Source organism: Talpa occidentalis, unplaced genomic scaffold (assembly GCF_014898055.3).
Source record: "Talpa occidentalis isolate TD23 unplaced genomic scaffold, MPIMG_talOcc4v2.1 talOcc4.6, whole genome shotgun sequence".
Taxonomy (NCBI): Eukaryota; Metazoa; Chordata; class Mammalia; order Eulipotyphla; family Talpidae; genus Talpa; species Talpa occidentalis.
The window spans coordinates 122,118,935-122,140,138 of NW_023604972.1; the positions used below are offsets into that span (position 1 = coordinate 122,118,935).

A 21,204-nucleotide genomic window follows, 5' to 3' on the forward strand; every position below is an offset into this window, starting at 1 on the left:
AAATAAATAACAGAGAAAAAGTATAACATATATCTTTGACAATGAGTTAGTGTTAATACATAAAAATCTGTAAGTAATCACACAAAAAGAAAAAAAAGTCACAAATTTATGAATGTGAAACTTCCCAAATAGCATAAAATGCCAATGAGTTTTTGAAGAAATATTCAAATTTTTAGGAAAAAATATATCTTAATAAAGCAGTGATGCACCATATTTTGTCTAACAGTGACAGAAAGATTAGTCATGATTTTCACTCAATATTGGTGGGGTAGTACATTGCCTTATTGTAATTTCTGAAATGCTCAACATCACTTTATGACTGTTATAATAAAAATGATTAAGAGACACAAAAAAGGTAAGAATTAGCATTTAAATTTATATTCCTCCTTAAAATATGTATATTCTAAATGACATAGGACACATTTATATATATATATATATATATATATATATAAATGCTATGTCATATATAAATAAATATATGCCCATGTTCTGCATTTTCTTTTATTAGTATACTTTTCCTATCCAATATCTGACAAAAAAAAAATGCATACTCACTAATATAAACTGTCAGATTTGATAAATGGTGTAGATGGCTTTCCTTGTTTGGTCCCAAAACTTATAAAATGATAACACAAGAGATAAGGAAGTATTTTTGAAGTAAAATAAACAAATAAAAAAGCAAAGTATTTATGGGACCTCCCCTGGTGGCGCAGTGGTTGAGTGCTGGGCTGCAAAGCTGCCCGCAGCCTCTGCAGCACTGGTTCGATCCCCAGCCCCCAGGCGAGGGTCCCACACGGTGTGCAGACCTCTCCTGCCGCGCCCGCTGCTCCCCTCAGCAGTGTATTTCATCAGTCTGCCTGTTCTGTTCCCCACTCTGGCTCTGGTGAATTCTCTCACTCACCTCCCACACTTCTGACTGTACCCAGTGCTTGTATAAATAAATAAATAAATCTTAAAAAAAAAAGCAAAGTATTTATAGTGAGCTTTTAATTAAAATTGGTAGAATTTATCAGCGTATAAATATAACTGCTGCCACGTCTATCAAAAATACCCCTTACTCATAAACTTTGTTTTGTTTTAGTTTAATGCCTTTGGTTTTTCCTAATAATTTTGTGCATAATAATTATAAGTATTTTTCAAAATTAGCTAAATACTTAATGGATGTACATAATTATTGAATGTATTATAATTACTTGCTTTTGCTTTCATTCACTGGAATTGTTTACACTTCTAATTAGACAAATGACAGTTTATATAATGTCACCAATGAAAAACTAATCAAATCAAATCAGAGAAATTATATTATTTTAAAATAAAAGGGCTATAAATCCAAGGTCAATAAGTGGAAAGTTTCGATGTTCTAATGATTTTGTGTCTTTTAAGCTGTCACTTAACTCATTCTAAAGGAAACAGTCTGAGACTTAAATCAGAATGGCCTGAGTTAATTATTCTGCTACTTGCTTGCTTTGTATTCTAATTTGATCTCTCAATCTCCCATCCGGCAAGTTAATAATATCTCAGGGAACTATTAAATATTGAATGAAATGTTTGTGTGAATAGCCTACAAGACCACAGACTTGAAATGACTAAAGTCATTCTCAGGTTGTTGCTGGAGGTACATAATTGTACCATGGGGAGGATGGACAGCACCCACATCTCTGCCCAACAGAAGAAATCACACTCAGAACCCACAGCAGAAATGCAAGGCTACCTCACGAAGGTGAGGATAAAGCCCTCACTGATTTAATTGTAGAATGTGGCCAACAATGGGGGTAGAATGTCGACCATGAAGAGAACTGAAAGCTTATGGTTGGAAAAGGACTGAGGCCTCACCTGGGGAGAAAGGCAGATCAAGGACTTGGTGGATTATATTTGTACAGAATCACTTAAAAAATACAACTGATGAAATTTCTAAGTAAAAGACCAAGGATAAAAAGAGTAAGCCAATGCAAATATCTCAACTTGGGATAAGGACATGAGTAAAAAGGCAGTCAGAAAAGTGGGAATAGAGGGAAATTCAGACCAGAATGATGATGACTATCATTAACTAAAAAGAGGTAAAGAGATTTTTACTAGTTCATTGGTGAAGAGGAAGCTGAACTGTTTGCCAAAGTCCTATTTTACAGTTTTTGACCTATAATTAGATTATTGTGTGTGAAATTATTAATATAGTTATTAGTCATCAGGGGTAACTGTAAATAGACCTCTGACCATTAGTTTCAGGATTCTCTAGGTAAGTAGCACCTGGAACAAATGTTGCTTAAACACGAACTTTTTTTTTCTGTGTAGTTGTGCTCCATGATAGTGGCACTTGATTAACATCAATTGTCATGCAGATATGATGAATAATTACTAAGATATTTTAATATTAATACTGTTTATTGTGCCATCAAAAATACCATCAGTACACATTTTTTAAGAAGATGTTTAAGTGCAACACTCAAGAATCACCAACACCTACAGGTCCGCCCCTCTCTGTGAATTCTTATTTAAACACAGAGATCATGAAATTATAACAGGGTCAAGAGTCAACAGAACTCTGTCCTTAGCCAAAAGTCACAATCTATTCACTAGAACTGTTTTTATTCATTGACCTACATTGACCTTCCCAGAAAATGAATTCTGAGTCCCTGGGGCCATGGTATCCACATGTTCTTATTTCACAGGTCATATGCACCCAAAATTCTGCTTTCCAGCAGAGAATTCAGATTCTTTTTTCTTCTAGTCTATAAAACCTTTCTTCTTCCTATGGACTGATATGTCACTCTCTTAACTTATTAGTCATGGGTAAAAGCATCATGAGAAACTACAGACAACATCTGCTTGGGAGCTGTGGATTGGAATGTGGGCTGAAGTGAACACTTCCAGGGCATGCCTAAGAATTTCCATGTGTTTGGTTTACTAGATTCTCTCCTTGATTGTAATATTGCCCATGTGGTTGGAGGCTGCTGCTGGTGTAGTTGAATAGTTTTCTCAACAGATTCTGTTTATTTCTCTGCATATCCCTTGGAGCAAAACAAATGTATCTCATTTTCATTTCATGTTACTTTTAAAGATCCAAGTTAAATGAGTTTCTTCATCTACCCTTTTAAAGAAAGGGGAAGACATGGTTCACTTTGATCAACCTGGACAAACAGAATCTGGGTTTTAGAGATAGTCATCATTTCGTAAAATCAGAACGCCACTAGCACAAGATTCAACAAACAAATAACATTGTGTTGTGCCAATGATACTTAGTACTGACATTCAAATGCAGCTGTTATAGAGAGGTGGTACTAATCTAAAAGTACACACAATCCAATATTTGCCCTCATAGATTTACAAACATCTGCAGAATTTACAAACATCTGCATGACCTGAAGTGTCTTAGACTTTCCCAGTATGGTAGGTCCTAAGTATTTCATATTCAAACTACTGATGGATTCAGAAAGACAGGATAAATGCCTTTTCCACCAAGAAAAAAAGCTTCCTAGGGGATACCATACTTACATTGTTCTTGATAATTTCCAGTTTCTTTGGGTTTTACTAAAATGCAATCTTTTTCCCTGTATATGGTAAAACCCAATGTCAGACAGCATATCTTGCTAGAATGGCCAAAGAACTTAGGGCCAAGAACTTATAACTTAGGTCAAAGAAGCTTCTAATAAACTGACTTCAATAAACACCAGGGGGTTGGTAACTCTAGAAAATGAGGCTATGGCCCTCTTAGAGTTCCGCTGACTTGCCACAATTATACCACACCAAGGCATCCAAGCTGCCTTCCCTCTGCATCCACGGTAGCTAGCTTCATGCTCCAAGTGAGGAGATGACAGCTGGCACCTTGAAACACAACTAAGCTTATTGTAGCAGAAGCAGGAATTACAGTAGCTTACCACCAATCTTTAAATTCCAGGGGGCATTACATTTATGCTCATCATGAGAAACTTTTCCTTAGCTATTAAAGGCTACCAGCTCACCCACCTCACCAAATTTCTCCTTTTTTTTTTTTTGGTCTGAAGCCCTATGTCTGCCCCAGCTTCTCCTAGAGCACAATTTCTACTTGCACTGCATCTTCTAAGAGAGAGACTTTCAAATATCTTTTACCAGGACCTTCCGTAAGAAATACATTTTACACTGTTATCTCGAATTTGTATTTACAAACAGAAAAAAAAGCTTTATGAAATACTTTTCCTTACTACTGGTAAGGAGCTTTATTTTTTCTTGGCTTGTATTGCATTGTTTTTCTCTTGTATTTCCAATTTTTTAAAAAAAAATTGTTGTGACCATATATTTATTTGTAATCTAGTCTCAATTCACTGTTTGAAAAACAAACAAAAAGAGTATGTTATTGGACAAGACACTAGTAACACTCAGTTCTGATTTCATGTCTTTAAGTATCATCTTGGATTTATTTCTTTGCTATCTGTAGATAAGAGTAAACCTCCAATTTTATACTGAGTCAACCCAGGGAGTTAAACAGTATTTATCAAAGTATAGTTTAAAAAAAGTAATACAATTCTTGGCACAACTTCTCATAATTGATGATAATTAATTTAAAGATCCAGCTCACTTATATATTTAGGTATTATTTGTGTGATTGCTTTTATATCTTAGTTAAGGGCTGCTTATTTTAAAATATCTTAGAAAATAGCTTTTTGTACTAGTTTTGTCTTTTTTTCATATTGTAAATCCCTGTAATTTTTTTTTCAAACATCCTATTGATTATCATTATTCAAAATGCAATAAAACTTCAGGTCTATTGGGAATTAGACCAGCTAATAGTTTAGGTGTATCCAAAGGTGAAGTTTTAGGGAGTGGAAGATGAGGTAATTTGTTAACTCAAGCGCAAGCATCTTGTCTAGAAAATCATGTCTCAACTAGGCACACACCAACTGCCCACCTATAATGTTCAAATTCATTAGATCATCTACACATTTTCCCTAAAATTTTTTAGATATAGTCATGATCAACAACTTTGGCCATTACTGAAAATTTCTGATGAGACAGGTACTCTTAGTAAGGATACCTCTAGTGCTAGCAAGCACAGGGCAGGTTCACTATCAATCCGGGCACATGGATGGAGAATTCCAGAGCCCTCAGTGGATTTTTCAGGCTTTAATGCACTCAGAGAACCAGTTACACAGGCACACCAGGGAGGGAGGCTGGCATGCAGGGAGGCAGGCATAGGCTGGGCAGCAGTGATGGGGCAGAGGGGAGGTATCTGGGAGGCAACCAAGCTTCCCAGTCCCCCAGGAATCTTGACTCTTTGGCCTTTTCTTGGGGCCTTTTCTTGTGGTCTCACCTCTTCTGTAATCACTCGTCCTCTGGTAACCATCCCTATCTATATCTTTGGCCTCCAGTCTCTCATGTGTGTACACTTATGCATGCCCACACCCATACACAATCAGGTATCCACAATCAGGCATGTGTGCCCTGTGTCACACTCCCGAGCACCTTCTGCATCAACACCATCAAGGACACAGGTGATAGCCACAGAGGCTAGTGGTGCAAAAAGCCTGATTAATTCCATTTACCATATAATACCCAAAGCATACATCCTGACATTAGTTTGGTCTATGTGCTTAAAATGAAATGAAGTCATGGAGAAAATACAGTGATAGGGGAATATAAATTTAAGCACACAGTTCACAGTAGCCAGTCAGTTTTGAGTTATCACCTTAAACCAACTGACATCCACTCTTCTGTGGAAATTCATCCCTTTGAACACACCCTATAACCTGCTGTGTTTATCTGTGCTGAACATTGAATACTCTGGAAAGCTTTTCTATCTATGAGCACAGGGTGGAGTGGATCTCTAACTTAATCAGCTTTCAACCCCAATACCTGAGAGTGCTGGCACAAATGGGCACTCTATATTTAATGATTTAATTAATGAATGAATCAATCAGTAGTATAGGCTCAATATATGGCAACTGAATATGGGAGTAAATATAGATATTAAATTTTAGTAATTTTGATTAAGTACAAAGATGACTTAGGTCCCCAAATAAGATAGATAGATGCAACACAATCCTAAATTTTGCAACAAGATCTGGAAGGGCCACCCCACAGATAGAAGTTAGGAAGAATACACATAGCATGTATTCAATTAGCTAATTCCAGAAGCATTTATACAGGGCTTATAGCTTAATTTTGAGAGAACTTCTATATTAAATCAAGGCATCTTTTTAGACAGTAAAAATCATCCCAGTTAAAATGTAATACATTCTAATAATTTGTAAATTTGGTACATTTTAGAAAATTCTGCCAGGGTCCTGGAGGGGCCATGAACAGCCTGTACGAATGGGCAGGTAAGATTTGCTCTGTGGCAAGCTGTTTGTGACCTGGATATTTGCCTTGGGTCTCCTAAACTAGGTTGACCCAACCATGTACACACAACTGGCACATAATAATAATAAACTTCAAATATTCCAGCTTTGCTTGTGGCAGTTGCTCAGGGCGCCCTCACTTTGCTTCCAAGTCTTTAATCTCAGTCTTGTTCTGTTCCAGTTCTGCCTCAGTTCCAAAATGTTGGCTTTGTTTTCATTTTCTAGTCTGGTTCTCACCCAATCTCAGCTTTGAACATTGGCCTGCTCAAAGGACTTGGCTTGAGTCCTACCTCTGCCTCTTCCTGCTTCTGGCCACTTCAGGTAAACTATCAGTTCTAAGAACTCAACTCCAACACTAGCTCTTCTGGCTCACTCTGGGTTTATCCTGTCTCCTATCAGAGTGAATCAGAAATGTATAAAAGCACATCTATTACTATGGCAACATGGAAAGTCCAGTGGCTATATTCCAGTTACTACGTTTGGGAAATTTGGCTTTCAGAAAAAAAGGCCTAAAGGCCACAGGGAAATAGCAAGGGGAAACATTGTAACTTCCAGAACCTCTGTTCTTTACCTTTCCTTCCCAGGCTTTCTCATCCCAAACACTCAAAAACCCTAAGTGAATTTGAAGGAACTGCCTACAAATTCTGACAAATACCCAGTAGCCTCAGGAGAAGCAGAAAAGCTGTTGGGACATTCTGTTGGATGGAGAGATTTGCTTATGTCACCTAGAAGTACTACAGGTTTTCTTTTATTTTATATATTTTTTACATCATTTTTCATTTTTGCACAATGTATGCATTTTCATCTTGGTTATATTCCCCATATAATTCCCACCCCCCCTTATTTTGACCCTAATCCCTCCTCCTTCTTGCTGCCCTCCCCGTAGTGTGTCTCTGGTTTATAGTTGCTTGTTGATTTTGATTTTTACTTTATTATAATTAGTCTTTTTCCTGCTCCCTTATTTAGGTTTTCTAAATTCCTGTTATGAGTGAGACCATCCAGTATTTTTCTTTTTCTTTCTCTTCAGATCATATAAATCTTTTGCCTTTTACTGTAAGGTTTCTTGACCACTTTTTGGGGCCAGTTTGACAGACACGTTCCAACAGAAAGAACTGACTTCGCTATGTACCGCTTTGACAAGGAGGAAGAGCCGAGGGGGTGGATTGCTGATGTACAACTGAATTCTGACTTCTCCTCCAGGAGGTGTCACTGAGTGGGCTCTGTGTGGGAGCCCAGTTTCAAGGTCTCAGAACAGCTTCAAAAGATGAACTGGCCAGGCTGAGTGATTTTAGCAGCGTTTCAAAGTCAAAGTTTGGTTAGCCACATGGCTACACCTTAGCTGGCAGTCTGGCTTTGTGACCCCAGAGGAGGCAGGGGGTGGAGATGCCCATCTCTCACTGACACTGGTGGGAAACGTGAACCACTAGAGAGGAAGTGCAGCTCCATGTCCCTCTGTGCCAGAGTGCTGAGTCTGGCCACATTAGCTTTATTTCCAGAAATTACAAATCTAACCATGGTAATGAGGGAAAGGCAGAGGTTATTTCTACTTGACCTGCCATCTGGAACCCCAAGCTGAACTAAAGTCTAGTTCAGCTAGAAGCAGAATTGTGAGTATCCAATGCCTATTGATGGTTAATTCTGGCTTATCAGGAAATTTGAATAATGGTCCTAATTCAGTGATAACCTTTATTAAGATAGTGGATCACATTTGTACTATCCACAGCCTTCCCCAATCTTCCCTGATTTAATATAATGAAACCAGACATATTAAATTCTAGCCTGTCAAAACAGACAACCCAGGGCAACAGACTCCATCTACCTTGTGCTTATTTTTGGAGAGGTATTCAAGTTGGCCATGGGCAATTACCATCCACATTTCTTGAGATTATCAAACCCAATGAATGCTAAGACATAGCTTTAGAGTTCAGATCCTCATAGCCTGCACTCAAATACTAGCTGGGAATTGACTGAAGAGAAGCAGGATATGCACAGTAGCTGGCATCTGCAGTTGTCAGAGTAGGTGGGAAATGATCCAGAAAATCAGTGGGGGGAAGCCAGGGAAGCCTTGACTATCCTTTTTTTGCCTGGACCCACCCAGGCAAAAGAGGAAGAGGAATGACTTCTCCCTAATGAATGTGATCAAGAGCAAATTAGGGCCTCCCCTAGTGGCGCAGCAGTTGAGCACTGGGCTGCAAAGCTGCCCGCAGCCTCTGCAGCGCTGGTTCGATCCCTGGCCGCCAGCGAGGGTCCCTGGCTGCCAGCGAGGGTCCCACATGGTGCGCAGACCTCTCCTGCCATGCCCACTGCTCCCCTCAGCACTTTATTTCATCAATCTGCCTGTTCTGTTCCCCACTCTGACTCTGGTGAATTCTCTCTCCCTCCCACATTTCTGACTGTACCCAGTGCTTGTATAAATAAATAAATAAATCTTAAAAATAAAAAAGAGCAAATTAAAATAAAATAAAAATGAGTGATGGGCATTGATTATAATCTTATTCATGTTAGTCATCCAGGATTCTTTTTTTGGACTGTGTCCTTCTCGTCCTTCATTTCATTCCATTTCAATCTGGGTGCCAATTCTTTGGCTCTGTAAACTTCTCAATTCTGATCTAAAGCCTTAAACTTAATACTACAATTCAATTATTCCTACAATGGTTCTCTAATGAATTCAGCTTATCTCCAATTCTACTTGGCTCCAATTTGAAGCGAAATACCCTTTCAACGACCCAAGTTCTCCTTCCATTCCTCACCCCATAGATACAAGTCCTACATTTGGCCTAAATCATTCCAGCTCTCTGAAATCCTTGGTCCACAAGAGTTATGAGACAACCATTTTTCTGGTCATCCATGGGCTGGGGGCAACTTTATCTCCCTTTAAAAATATTTATATTGATATTCAGCTTTGTAAGTTAATATCACTATTCATGATTACCTTGAATCAGTATTCAGGGACATACTGGTGACCCCACCAAGACACAGCCATACAATGAAGTCTAGCCTGAAAAAGTCAGCCAGTGAGTCTTGGCATTACAGAAGGAAGTTAGGAGTTGGAGGAAAAACTCTAAGCACATGAAGAGATTGCAGCTGTAAAATGCATAACAAAAACTGGACTAGAATGACAGTTGGGAGCACTCCTTTTAGCACCAAACTTCTTTCCTAACTCCTATTCTGGAGGCTAATCATGTCTTTGCTACCTATCTCTGAAATGCTTGTATTTTAGCAAAATTTTTAGTAGAATTTTAAAAGTAGATTGGCCCTGCATTATCTCAGCTCTCATCATGTAAGCAAATGCTTACTCTATTTACAAGTAAGCGATATCTTGCATATCTAAAAAGAAAAGACATAAACATCCTATATTCATAGTTGAAAGAGTATTTTAAATTAAGACTTCTTTCTTAGCAAGAAACAAATGAGACAACGAAACAAGCAATTTCATTTGAGGTTAGGGTTCAGATACTTGCACTTTGAAACATTTTATAAGTGTGTGGAATAAACATATATGCTGTGGACTAACACATATGTTGTGTCCTTCCAAAATTTGAACACTGAGGTCAAATTCCCAATGCGATAACATTTGGAAGTGGGGTCTTTGGGAGATAATTATATTTAGATGAGGTTATATGGGTGGGATGTTTATGATGGCATTAATAGTATCCTCAAGAGGATAAGACCAGAGTGTGTTCTCTCTGTCTCTCTCTGTCTCTGTCTCTGTCTCTCTCCCTCTCTCTGAGGACTCAGTGTCCATCTGCAAATCAGGAAAAGGGCATTCACCAGGGAACCAAATCAGCTGCCAACTCCATTTTTGACTTCCCAGAAATAAGAGAAATAAAATTCTATGATTCAAGTCACCCAGTCTACAGTATTTTCTTATGACATTCTGGGTTGACTAATAGAATGTGTATCCTATACATTCAAAATACATATCTACCTACATGCCTGTAACAATCATCTATTAAAATGTATCGCTGTGCTTGGTTCAGTTATCCAGTGGTATTGCTTGAGTGATACAAGCTAACCAGTTTAAATTCTGACTATAATAGAATTGGTACAGTAAAAAACTATGCAGAATAGGCAAATCATGGGAAGCCAGGGAGCAAGGTGGTGAGAGCTCAGCTGGTGGACCCCCCGGTGGCGCAGTGATTGAGTGCTGGGCTTCGAAGCTGTCCGCAGCCTCTGCAGCACTGGTTCAATCCCTGGTTGGCCGGTGAGGGTCCCACATAGCGCAGCAGACCTCTCCTGCTGTGCCCGCTGCTCCCCTCAGCAGTGTATTTCGTCAGACTACCTGTTCTGTTCCCCGCTCTGGCTCTGGTGAATTTTCTCACCCTCCTGCGCTTCTGACTGTGCCCAGTACTTGTATAAATAGATAAATAAATCTTAAAAAAAAAAAGCTCATAATGAGAAGCTAAGTCTTGAAAGTCACAGGATCAACACCAAAGTCTGCAGTTGGAGAAGAAGAACAAGCCAGTATCTGGAGCCTTTGAGTCAAACATGTCAGATGAGACTTATGTTAGAAGACAAAACAACCCAGGGTCAGTAAGTCCCATATTCTTATTTGCCTGTGGGAAAATACTTGGTGATGATAAATGTCATAGTATAAGCAAATACAGGGGCAGTTATATATGTATTATAGTAACAAGAATAATGAATGTTAAATCAAAACATAAACATCTTAAATTCTAGTTAGTGAAAAATCATAAGGCAAAATATGTATTACAACACGCACTGTAGGGTAAATCCAACAACCATAGGAAACTAAATTGGTCCAGAACTTCAACAGTAGTAGTTTGATTTTCAGTAAAGACAAAAATAGCAGCAATTAAAAACTATGACCAATACAGATGATGCACTTGGACACAAGCCATCCTTCATCCAATTGTAGGGATTCCCGTTCCATCTTGTTTGTGGGCACACACAGTAGAGTTAAGCAAATTGCTAAATGCTTTGTGGTGGAGACTTCTTAGAAAAATGTGCATCTTCGGAAAACCATGGCAATGAGTTAATTTTAGTTTTTGGATGCCAACTTTTAGTAACTGCTAAACTCATCCAGTAGATAGCTGCTAGTGTACAGTTTATGTGAAAGTGAAGTGCTGTGGAATTGTGAGTCATCTGACAGTAAGAACCATTAGAATGACTTATGTCTGTGGAAGTTTGGGGTTGACCAGAAAGAGTCCACTGCAGGATGGAAAACCATTGACTGCTGGGCTCGGCTTGTGCTGCTGGCAGCTGAGCTAGAGCAGCGGGGCTCCTGGCTTAGCTGGCTGCCCATGGCCGCCTGGATTTGCAGGGCTCCTTTCCACTCTCACTAGAAAACTTATTGTTTTCCTGTGGTGATTGTCTGAAAATTCCAGATGAGTCTGGCTGTTGCATGATGCTGCTCCTACCTCCTGTTTAGGAGAAATGATGCTGTTTATGGCCACACCATTCCTGGACTAGAGCTCTCTCACCCATAAAGTCTATAAATCAAATGTGACCATTTAGAAAATAATGTTGTGGAATAAGATTAAAAATTTTGGCAGTTACATATGATGTATACATTAGCAAAAAATTGTCTTTAAGACATGTTTTAGGTGTAATAGTTAAAAACTGTAAGCATGATGGGTCACTAACAAACTTTTAAAATAATAGGCATAAAAGTTTTAGGAATATCGATCAGTTCATTCAGGATGGTGGGTATGGGCATTAATAAAGTATGCAAAGAGTGTAAACTTTTTGAGGATTAATTTCTAAGATTTGCATTTACCAGAAAGACTTAAATTCCTGAGCAAATTCAGCAATGATAAATATATACAACTGTTTCCTTTAGCTAAGCCAGGATGTCCTCTGCCTCTTGTAAAAGTCCATTTAAGTCAGATAATTTCTTTCATGGACTGAAATATTTATTTTTTTTCACTTCTATACAAGAATATTTAACATGTTCCTGAAGAGACCAAAGCTATAATAATAGCGAGTGATAATTGGATAGCTTACAGTATCTCTTAACACCTATAAATGCTATCTTTTCCATTATGTAGACAAAAGAACTGGAGCATAAACACTTACGAGAAATCCTCGACTATTTTCACTTCTAAAACATCCAAGACTATACACAAAATTAACTGCATGGCCAGATGTTTACATACTCCTAATAAAAGTTTACAATTTCCTGCAAAAGAATTGTACTAGCTGCTTCAGGATGTGGGCAAGAGAAGTATGTTCTTGTGGTGGTGATTTCCCAAACAAGAAAAAAAGTTAGAATGACAAATCTTTGCTGTTTCAGACTACTAGTTCTGATTTAGAACAAGTACATAGAACTATTTAAGAAATAACTTAGAAGTAAATATTCCATGAATCATCAAAATTAAGTAAAATGATTTTAAATTTACAATGGAAAGAAATACCTTCAAATAATTTGATATTATCAAAGCTTTTTATTATACAGCATTACACTTTAGGTTGACATACTAGAACTAGTATATCCCACAACCATATAAAATAAATATGCACATATATCCTTTAATGGTCTAGTCAACCCAGCACCGAGGGACTGGTCACCTGAGTCTCAGAGCTAGTAGTGGGAGTGCCAATCCCGGTGCCTTATCTAAAGGATTTTTCAGCAACTCTTTTAAAAAGCACAATTGGTACCTAATACTTTCTTCCTAACCTTTGAATAAAATTTTATTTGAATCTATGCTACTCATAAAACTCAGACTACCTCTTCCATTTACCATAAAAAACAATATATTAATTATGTAAATTGCTAAAGAAATGCCTTTGAACAAGAGTTTTTGATACGATAGCACATATAAAGAAAAATGCTAATGAATAAAGACATTTAAAAAATTCCGAATCTATTGTCCAGACAATACATTGTTTGGTTTTTTTGTTCAGACCACTTTTCTAATATTACTGGGAGTAACAAGGATCAAATTAAAACTATAATAAAAACTAAAACCAAGGGAAGATGCAGACATAAAATGCCCCTTTATTAATAAGAATAAAATAAAATATCAAAAAGTGAATATTAAAGAAAAAACCTTTGTTATGTTGCATCCTCTTTAATTAGCCATATTAGTGTACCTTATATTCTTTGTAATCATTGTTGTCTAGCAAGTCCCTTTTATCCAGTTCTGTCAGTTGCTCTGCTGAGGGCTTGGCTTGCAGGTGCTTAATAGAGGCTTGTTCATATATAGGCTTTCCATTAAAAAACAGTTCCTTCCAATCACGCATCATCTTATGTGGAATCAGACTATGGCAGAAAAGCAAAAAAGAAGGTAGAGATGAATCAATGGTTAGTCAAATATACACCTGTTATTATATTCATTCTCCAGGGTCTGCTATTTGAGACCAAAGATTTCATTTGGCATTACAGTCCTAATGGTTAGTAAAATGTCTGGAACTTGGTAGGCTTGATTGAATAACATCACAGGTTCATCCAATTTTATTTTTTTGATTATGCACCAAAGAACAGTACATCTAAAAATAATAAGCACTATCATAAAACTTACATGCTGATATGCAGCTGTAGTGGTAAATGGCTGTGCAATCAGGAAATAATCCAAATGCTTAGTACATTTTGCCTAAAAGCTATTGTCTAATAAAAGTTTTCTAGCTTGCTAAGCTGCTCCTTCACTGGTCCTATGGCTAGAGGGGACAGGATTTTATTGGGGCTATATTTTTTCTGCACCATTGGCATATTTTTTATGTTGCAAAATATTCACAATTCAGCCTGGGCGATGCAAGGTAAAAAGAACCTAGAAGCTTGCCTGATGTGGTCATGAGGCCACAACTCAGTGACACTTCTACCTTTCAAAATCTTTTTTTTTTAATTTTTTCATTTTTAAAAAATATTTATTTATACAAGAACCAGGGTACAGACCAGAGGCGCAGGAGGGTGAGAGGATTCACCCATGACAGAGTGGGGAACAGAACATGCAGACTGACAAAATACACTGCTGAGGGGAGCAGCAGGTGAGACAGGACAGGAGAGGTCTGCCGCACCATGTGGGATTCTCCCCAGCCGGCTGGGATCGAACCGCACTGCAGAGGCTGCAGATAGCTTCACAGCGCGGCGCTCAACCACCTGCACCACCAGGGGAGGCCCTCAAAATCTTATTTACTTCACAATCAATGGTGTCTACAATCTCATTTTTTGCATTCTCTGTATATCTCTAATGCGTCAATTATGAAAACAACACTCACTTATTTGTCAACATTCGATAGTCTGCTACTTTAGTAGACAAATCAAGTATTTGATCCAAAATTTCTGCACATATTGAATAATGCTTTTTGTAACGGGCTTGAGCTCTTTCCACAGCAATCTGTTCATGAACTTCCTTTTCTCTTAGGGCTTGTTCTTCAAAATCAATCTTGGCTTGTTTTGCCAAAGCCTAGAAGACAAAGATACTTTAAAGAAGGTATAATTATGTGATAACAGAAAAGAAAATAATGTCATCATCTCAATAGCCAAAAAGAAAAATCTCAAGATATATAAAAATCTTTTTTTACACCAGGGATGAACACCTTCTTCTTAATACATTATGAACTAGTGCGCTGACAAAAACAACATTAGAAACATTCCACCCTTAGCTAGTCACCAAAACATAGTACAAAGAAAAGTGTTGTAGCTGGAAAAAGCCCAATGCAGATTAATGATAAATTGGATCTTAAATGTTTAAAAAGAGGTACTGAGTCTGCAGGTTGCAAAGAGTCAGAGTTGGGGATCACAGATTTGGGGAGAAACAGACAAATCTGTGCCAGATCCCTTTGGACAAATTCCATGACTGCTCTGGCCGGTATGGCCTTTGTTTTTTAGTGGGGGAGTTTTAGAATACTCAAAGTATTTTGGAAATTCTCTAATACTGGATTGAGGCTATTACACATTTGCCAACAAATGTTAGTGTTTAGACAATGACAAAAATCTTCTGCTATTATGTCCTGAATAACTTGATAATAATTCATTCATAGAAATGTCAATTTCAGCAGAAAGTAATGAAATAATTAAATCATTTGTCCTCATCCTCTGCATGGTTGGCATTGTTATTTTGTCAAGGATACCCTTTTTCACACAAAATGAAAAGGCCAAATTCAGCTCAGACAAGCTGAGAGTAACAAAATAATACTCAAATTAGTGGGATTCATAAGACCAAATGTTACATTTCCAATAGTGATAGCAGCAACTTGAGAAATTCTATCCTGTGCTAACATGCTTTACAAACAAGACTTGCCTCCTGGAACTTAACCCAAGGAGTGTAAAATGGAGGTTAATGTGGGCCTTGGAGGAGCTGAGGTCAAATTAAATTGTATCTGTGCATTGAAGTCAAGTTCTAGTTGTAAAAGCCTGAGCAAGCAGGAGCCCCATCCTACACGCCCCCAGCCTTCTTTTCTTCAATGAAAAGGTGATAGGTTAATAAGATCTTGTATTTACAGAAAAACTGATCGAATCATCTTTTCAGAGCAAACATTTCTCTTCATATGGTCCCCAAAGGACCGAATGCATGGAAGGCTGAGATTCATTTGTTATTGTTTTATTTTTGTTGGGGACAGGGTTGTGCTGGGTCACCTCTAAAGTCAATTCTGCACATTTGATTGGTTTGGGAATTAGATCAGAATTTGGTATTGTTGCATTGTTTTTGTGAGCCCTGTTTTCAGGGGAAAAACATAAAATTCAGGCAGTCAGCTTTGTGGCATGCTTCATGAAGTGTGAAGTTCAGAAAACACTTGTAACAACATTTAAAATGCCACTTACATGGATTTCATGTCTCTCCAATCCAATCTAGACTAATGGATTGAATAAATTTGAACTATACCCAATGGAAATAAATAAGTGATTCATATAATCCATGCATAAAATTAATCTATTTTGGTTACTAGAACCCATATATATTTTTATTGATGTATTTATATACATTAATGCTTACAAGTATTATACATTGTTATATAAATATTATAAAAATAGATGCTAATGTACTGAATAAACAACTGGATATTATGATTTTCAGAGCTATAAAGGGTCTTTGACACCATAGTAGTTAGGAGTATACCTCACACCCAGATCTCAGTTTCTATATATCATTCTCAACTGCAATGAACCAGAATACCGTAGATAAATGACCTATTGTAGTTCTGAGGGAGGAATAGTACAATATGCTTCTGGGAAATATTGTTTTATTAGAAAGCATGGGATTATATATTAAAGACTATTGTGTTATTAAAAGGAGGCATTTAAACCTAGTCTCATTGCCTGAGAATCTTCACTGAGAAAAACCAACTCACTACCATTCTTGTAAACTTAGAGGACTTTAAAGAAAAGGAAACACCTTTACGCACCTTAAAAAAAAAAAAACAGAGTAATGGACTCAAAGATATGAAAATCAGAGTTCTTATCATTTTTTTTAAAGCAACACCTTATACCTGAAGAAAATAGGACACCATTTTCAAGGAAAGAAAACATGAACCAAGAATTTTTATATAGCAAAACTGTTTTGTTCTTTTTTTTTTTTTTAAAGGCACATACCATCATCAAAATACAGGAACCCAGTGAGCATTGTTTCTGTGAGTCACTCCTGAGAAATCTGAAGAGAGAGTTTCAAGTAAGGAAGTGACCAAAGAAACATGGACATGAAAAGACTGAAGGCAAACATTAAATACTCAGTTACTTGTAGCATCCAGTCTTTGGAGAGGCACTGTTGTTCCCACAGAGTAGGGATAAGAGAAAGATCATATAAAATGAATTCTTATTAAGTGACTGGCAACCAAACACAACTTGGTTTGCCTTGACTTGGTAGAAAGGAACAATATTAAACTTAGAAAGATTTTTAAAGGAGATGTTTACCGCCTCTCGATCAAGAGCATCCTGGAAATCTTTCAGTCGTCTTTCTTCATATTGTTTTTCTCTGAAAATTCTGTTTTGCCATAAAACTTCCTTCTCGTGCCGGACATGCATGAGCTGAACGGCAATCCTGCGCTCCTGCTGGGATTGTCGCATCAGCCGGTTAATCAGCTGCTCTTCCCGGTAAGCCTCCTGCAACCACCAGCACAAGAGCCAGTTATCTGTCAAGGCCACATCCAAAGTGGGCCAAGAAGCTTATATACCAATAACGTGGGAAAGACTCCTTTCACCTTCATTGTCCCTTCACACTCCTATGTGTCTGCCATAGATTCACTCCCAAGAGAGAATGAGAGCAGTTTTCTTGTTATTTTTGTTCACGATCACATCTCTGGACCTAGGATAACTACCCAGAAATTACACAGTGATAAAAGGACAGTCTCTTAAATGGTGGTGGGGAAGCTAAATGTCCACATGCAAAAGAATGAAAATGTATCCTTCATGCAACCTACACAAAAATCAACACAGATTGGATTAAAGATTTACACATACAAATGAAACTATAAAACTACCAGAAGAAAAATCTTATTGATATTGATCAAGGCAATGATTTTTTTGGATATGAACCTTAAAGCAAAACCAACAAAAGCAAAAGTAGATAAATGGGATTCCATCATACTAAAAAGCTTGGGTTCACTGAAGGCAACCATGGATGGAGTAAAGCGGCAACCTTCAAAAAGGAGTAAAATATTTGCAAGCTATAATATTTGGTTAATATCCAAGACATATAAGAAAGTCAACTCAGCAGCAAAATCCCAAATAACCCAATTAAAAAATGGCAAAGGACATAAATGAACATTTCTCAAAAGAAGCCAAACAGATGGTCAACACACATATAAAAAGGTGTTTAATGTCACTAATCAGCAGCGAAATGCAAGCCCAAACCACAATATGACAGCACCTCACATCTTAGCATGGCTAGTTTCAAAAAGACAAGAGGCAGCAAACATGGGTAAGGATGTAGAGGAAAGGGAAACCTTGTATATTACTGGTGGGAATGTAAATTGAAATAGTCACTATGGAAAAAAACAAGGTTCCACAAAAAAATAAAAATAAAACTATCAATCACACACTCCACCAATTCCACTTCTGGATATATATTCAAAAGAACGAAATAAAATGAGAGATGTTTGCACTCTCATGTTCATTGCAGCATTATTCACAATAGTCAAAATGCACAAATAACTATCCATCAATGGATGAATGAATAAAGAAATGGGGTATATTTGCAATGGAATATTATTCAGCCTTTAAAAAGGACATACTGCCCTTTGTGATGACATGGATGAACCTGGAGGACATCGCACTTAATATGTCAAATCTAAACAAAAGTCATACTTACTAAAACAAAGAGCAAAAAGTAGTTTTCAGGGGAGATGTTGGTCAAAGAGTAGGTATAAAGTTTTGGTTCCGTATAATAAGTTCTAGAGATCTAATGTACAGCAATGTGACTATAGTTAGCAATACTTTGCTGTTTTCTTGAAATTTGCTAGATTAGCTCTTTAGTATTTTCACCAAACACACACAAGATGGTAACTATACAACAGATATGTTAATTAGTTTGGTTATGTATAATATATGAAAACATCATATTGTATACCTTAAATATATTCAATTTTCATTTGTCACTTTTATACATCAGCAAAACAGGAGAGGGGAGTTCACTTTTAGATCTAAAATACGAATAGATATGTGGTGGACATAGATTTTAGATTTTGCTTTTGCCAGTAGCTTTTATTATGGTAAAATGCAGATAACATTTACCATTTCAACAATTTTTAGCATGTTATCAATGGTATTATGTACACTCAAAGTGTTGTATGACCATCACTGAATTTTAGATTCTTTAGTAGATGTTTTATTTAGGTTTGTATCTCTGGGTGTATTTGTTATCATGATGTTAGAACATAAAATCGACGTTTGATTCAGAGTGGCAGACATTGAATACACAAGACACAAGTACGTGTGTATAAAAGACTAGATTTTGTAAAATTATTAGCACTATTATTTAACCAACATGTAAATATCATACCTCCTGTGCTTCATGGGCTATTAATTGATCCATTAACAGTCTCCTCCGTCTTTTCTCCCTTTGTTCTCGTGCAACAGCATCTTCTTCTAGACGTTTTTGGATTTTTTTAATGTAGTCATCATCCGAATAAGTGGTTAACAAATCAGTAGTTGTCTGACCTGCTGTGTCTAAAGCAGTCTTGGATGCACTAAGAACAACAGTCTTTATTTTAAAATAATGCAATCACATGCCACTACTTACGACTATGGAGGAAAGCCTCAGAAGAAGGCTCCTTTGAATGCGTTGTTAACATATTAATATAAGCATTAAAACAAATATTAGAACTTCAGCATGGCACTCATTGCTTATTAATAGATTCCATTTGCCTCACCCCAATTCTGTACTCTGTGAGGTCCATAGCAGAGCCTTCTTACTAAAACTATTACTATTTGTCCATTTACTTCATATAATCTTCGTTGTATTCAGAGATTCTGAAATTCCTCTCCCTGTTCTTCCTGCTGATTCTAAGTGTCTCTACTCCCCTGTTCCGAGTCAATAGTAAGTACAAAGATATATATACATAAGTACCAAATAATCAATTCCCATCTGCATATATCTCTTATATTTTATTTTAAAAACAGAACATAACACCACAATGGTATAAGATATACCATAATGTTAACTGCCAAGAAAAGAGTTTTCATATTGTCAATGATAAGTGTTCTAAATATTATAGTTATTAATGCATTTGGCTTTAAAACATAACTTATAACCTTAAAAGGACACATTAATAGGTGTGTAGGGACTAAATAGAAGCCAATTCTTTTATAGAGACAAATACTCTTACAAAACTGTTAATGCATGTTTAATGAAGTAATAATCATGTTTATATAGATCATATTATATTATAGTACAGAGAGTGAGTCTCAGATGAGCGTCTCATAACCAGAGGTTACTGGCCCAGGGGCTCAGCTGCCTACTGCTCTGAGAAGTGGGGGCATCGAGAGCTTATCAAGAGCCTCCCAGTGGGAAATCTCTGGCAGGAGCAAGTAGAGGCTTCAGCAGAGAAAGGACCTGTGATAGGTTCTGCTATTTCCCTCCATTTACTCTCAAAGAGCTTCAATTTTTTTCAGGAAAACAATGCATCCAATAAAAAGACTACATTGCCCAGACTCCCTTTCTGCTAGGGATGGCCATATAGCTGAATTCTGACCACTAAGATGGAAGCTGAAATGTTAAGTGGAACTTCTAAGAATGTTCTTTAAGGGAGTTATTTCAGATTGAAGTTATCCATTTTTTTTCTCTCTCCTTCCTGATATCTAGAACATGGACCAGATGACTAGAGCTCCAGCTGCCATCTTATATCATGAATATGCCTTCAGAGAAGAGAAATACACAACAGGAAAGTGGAGCAAAAGAAAAGGAAGATCTTAAGTTTGTGGTGACCTTGGGACTGCAACACATCCCCTACTGCCTGCATTCTGATTCTATTACACTTCTAATGCAACCCGCTCTTGTTTGAGGATTTCTAAAGCTAAGTCATAGACCTACGTTCAGGTTGGGTTGGTGGTAAAGAGCAGGTTGAAGGTTGCTGTGCCATATAGGGATCATGCATTTTATATTATGCAATACACAATTTCTACACAATTTCACAACCAGAGTTAGTGCCAAGCACAATGATATCTTCCAATCTCTGTATCAACATCCATTTTGATGGTTTAGTGTCTTGTCCATGTCCGTTATTAAATGTTTTCATCCCTATGTGATACAGCATGGTACAGGCATCATGTGGATGTGACTTAGGTCACAACACAGAAGAACGACTTCATCTCTCATAACAGCCACTTCTCCTGTTGAACTTTACAAAAGCTGTTATTGAACTCATTTATCTTCCTCTATATACTCTCTTAATGAAGATTTTATGAAACAAAGTGATCTTTGAAATAGCAATTCCATGTAAAGTATTTCTAAATATCCAAAAGTTAGTTTTGTGATTATTAAAATAGTTGAGATCCCAC

General features: G+C 37.2%; 1 protein-coding gene and 1 long non-coding RNA gene across 7 annotated transcripts in view; one reads left to right on the plus strand and one right to left on the minus strand.

Annotated features, from left to right (window-relative positions):
* Nucleotides 1-21,204, minus strand: part of SPEF2 (sperm flagellar 2) — a 135,907-nt gene that overhangs the window by 87,472 nt on the left and 27,231 nt on the right. For all 6 annotated transcript variants that reach the window (XR_008549106.1, XM_054687922.1, XM_037529217.2 and 3 more), the window contains exons 6-9: nt 19,208-19,394; nt 17,122-17,310; nt 14,490-14,677; nt 13,368-13,536 (exon numbers count right to left, since the gene is read on the minus strand). Coding sequence is in view for 5 of the 6 variants with exons in the window: in XM_054687922.1 (XP_054543897.1) it covers nt 13,368-13,536; nt 14,490-14,677; nt 17,122-17,310; nt 19,208-19,394 (733 nt within the window). In the remaining variant the exon portion in view is untranslated. The remainder of the gene's footprint in view (nt 1-13,367; nt 13,537-14,489; nt 14,678-17,121; nt 17,311-19,207; nt 19,395-21,204) is intronic.
* Nucleotides 1,771-21,197, plus strand: LOC119260259 (uncharacterized). The gene is made up of 3 exons (XR_005128730.2): nt 1,771-1,941; nt 6,241-6,293; nt 20,510-21,197. It is a non-coding gene; the product is annotated as an uncharacterized LOC119260259 (long non-coding RNA).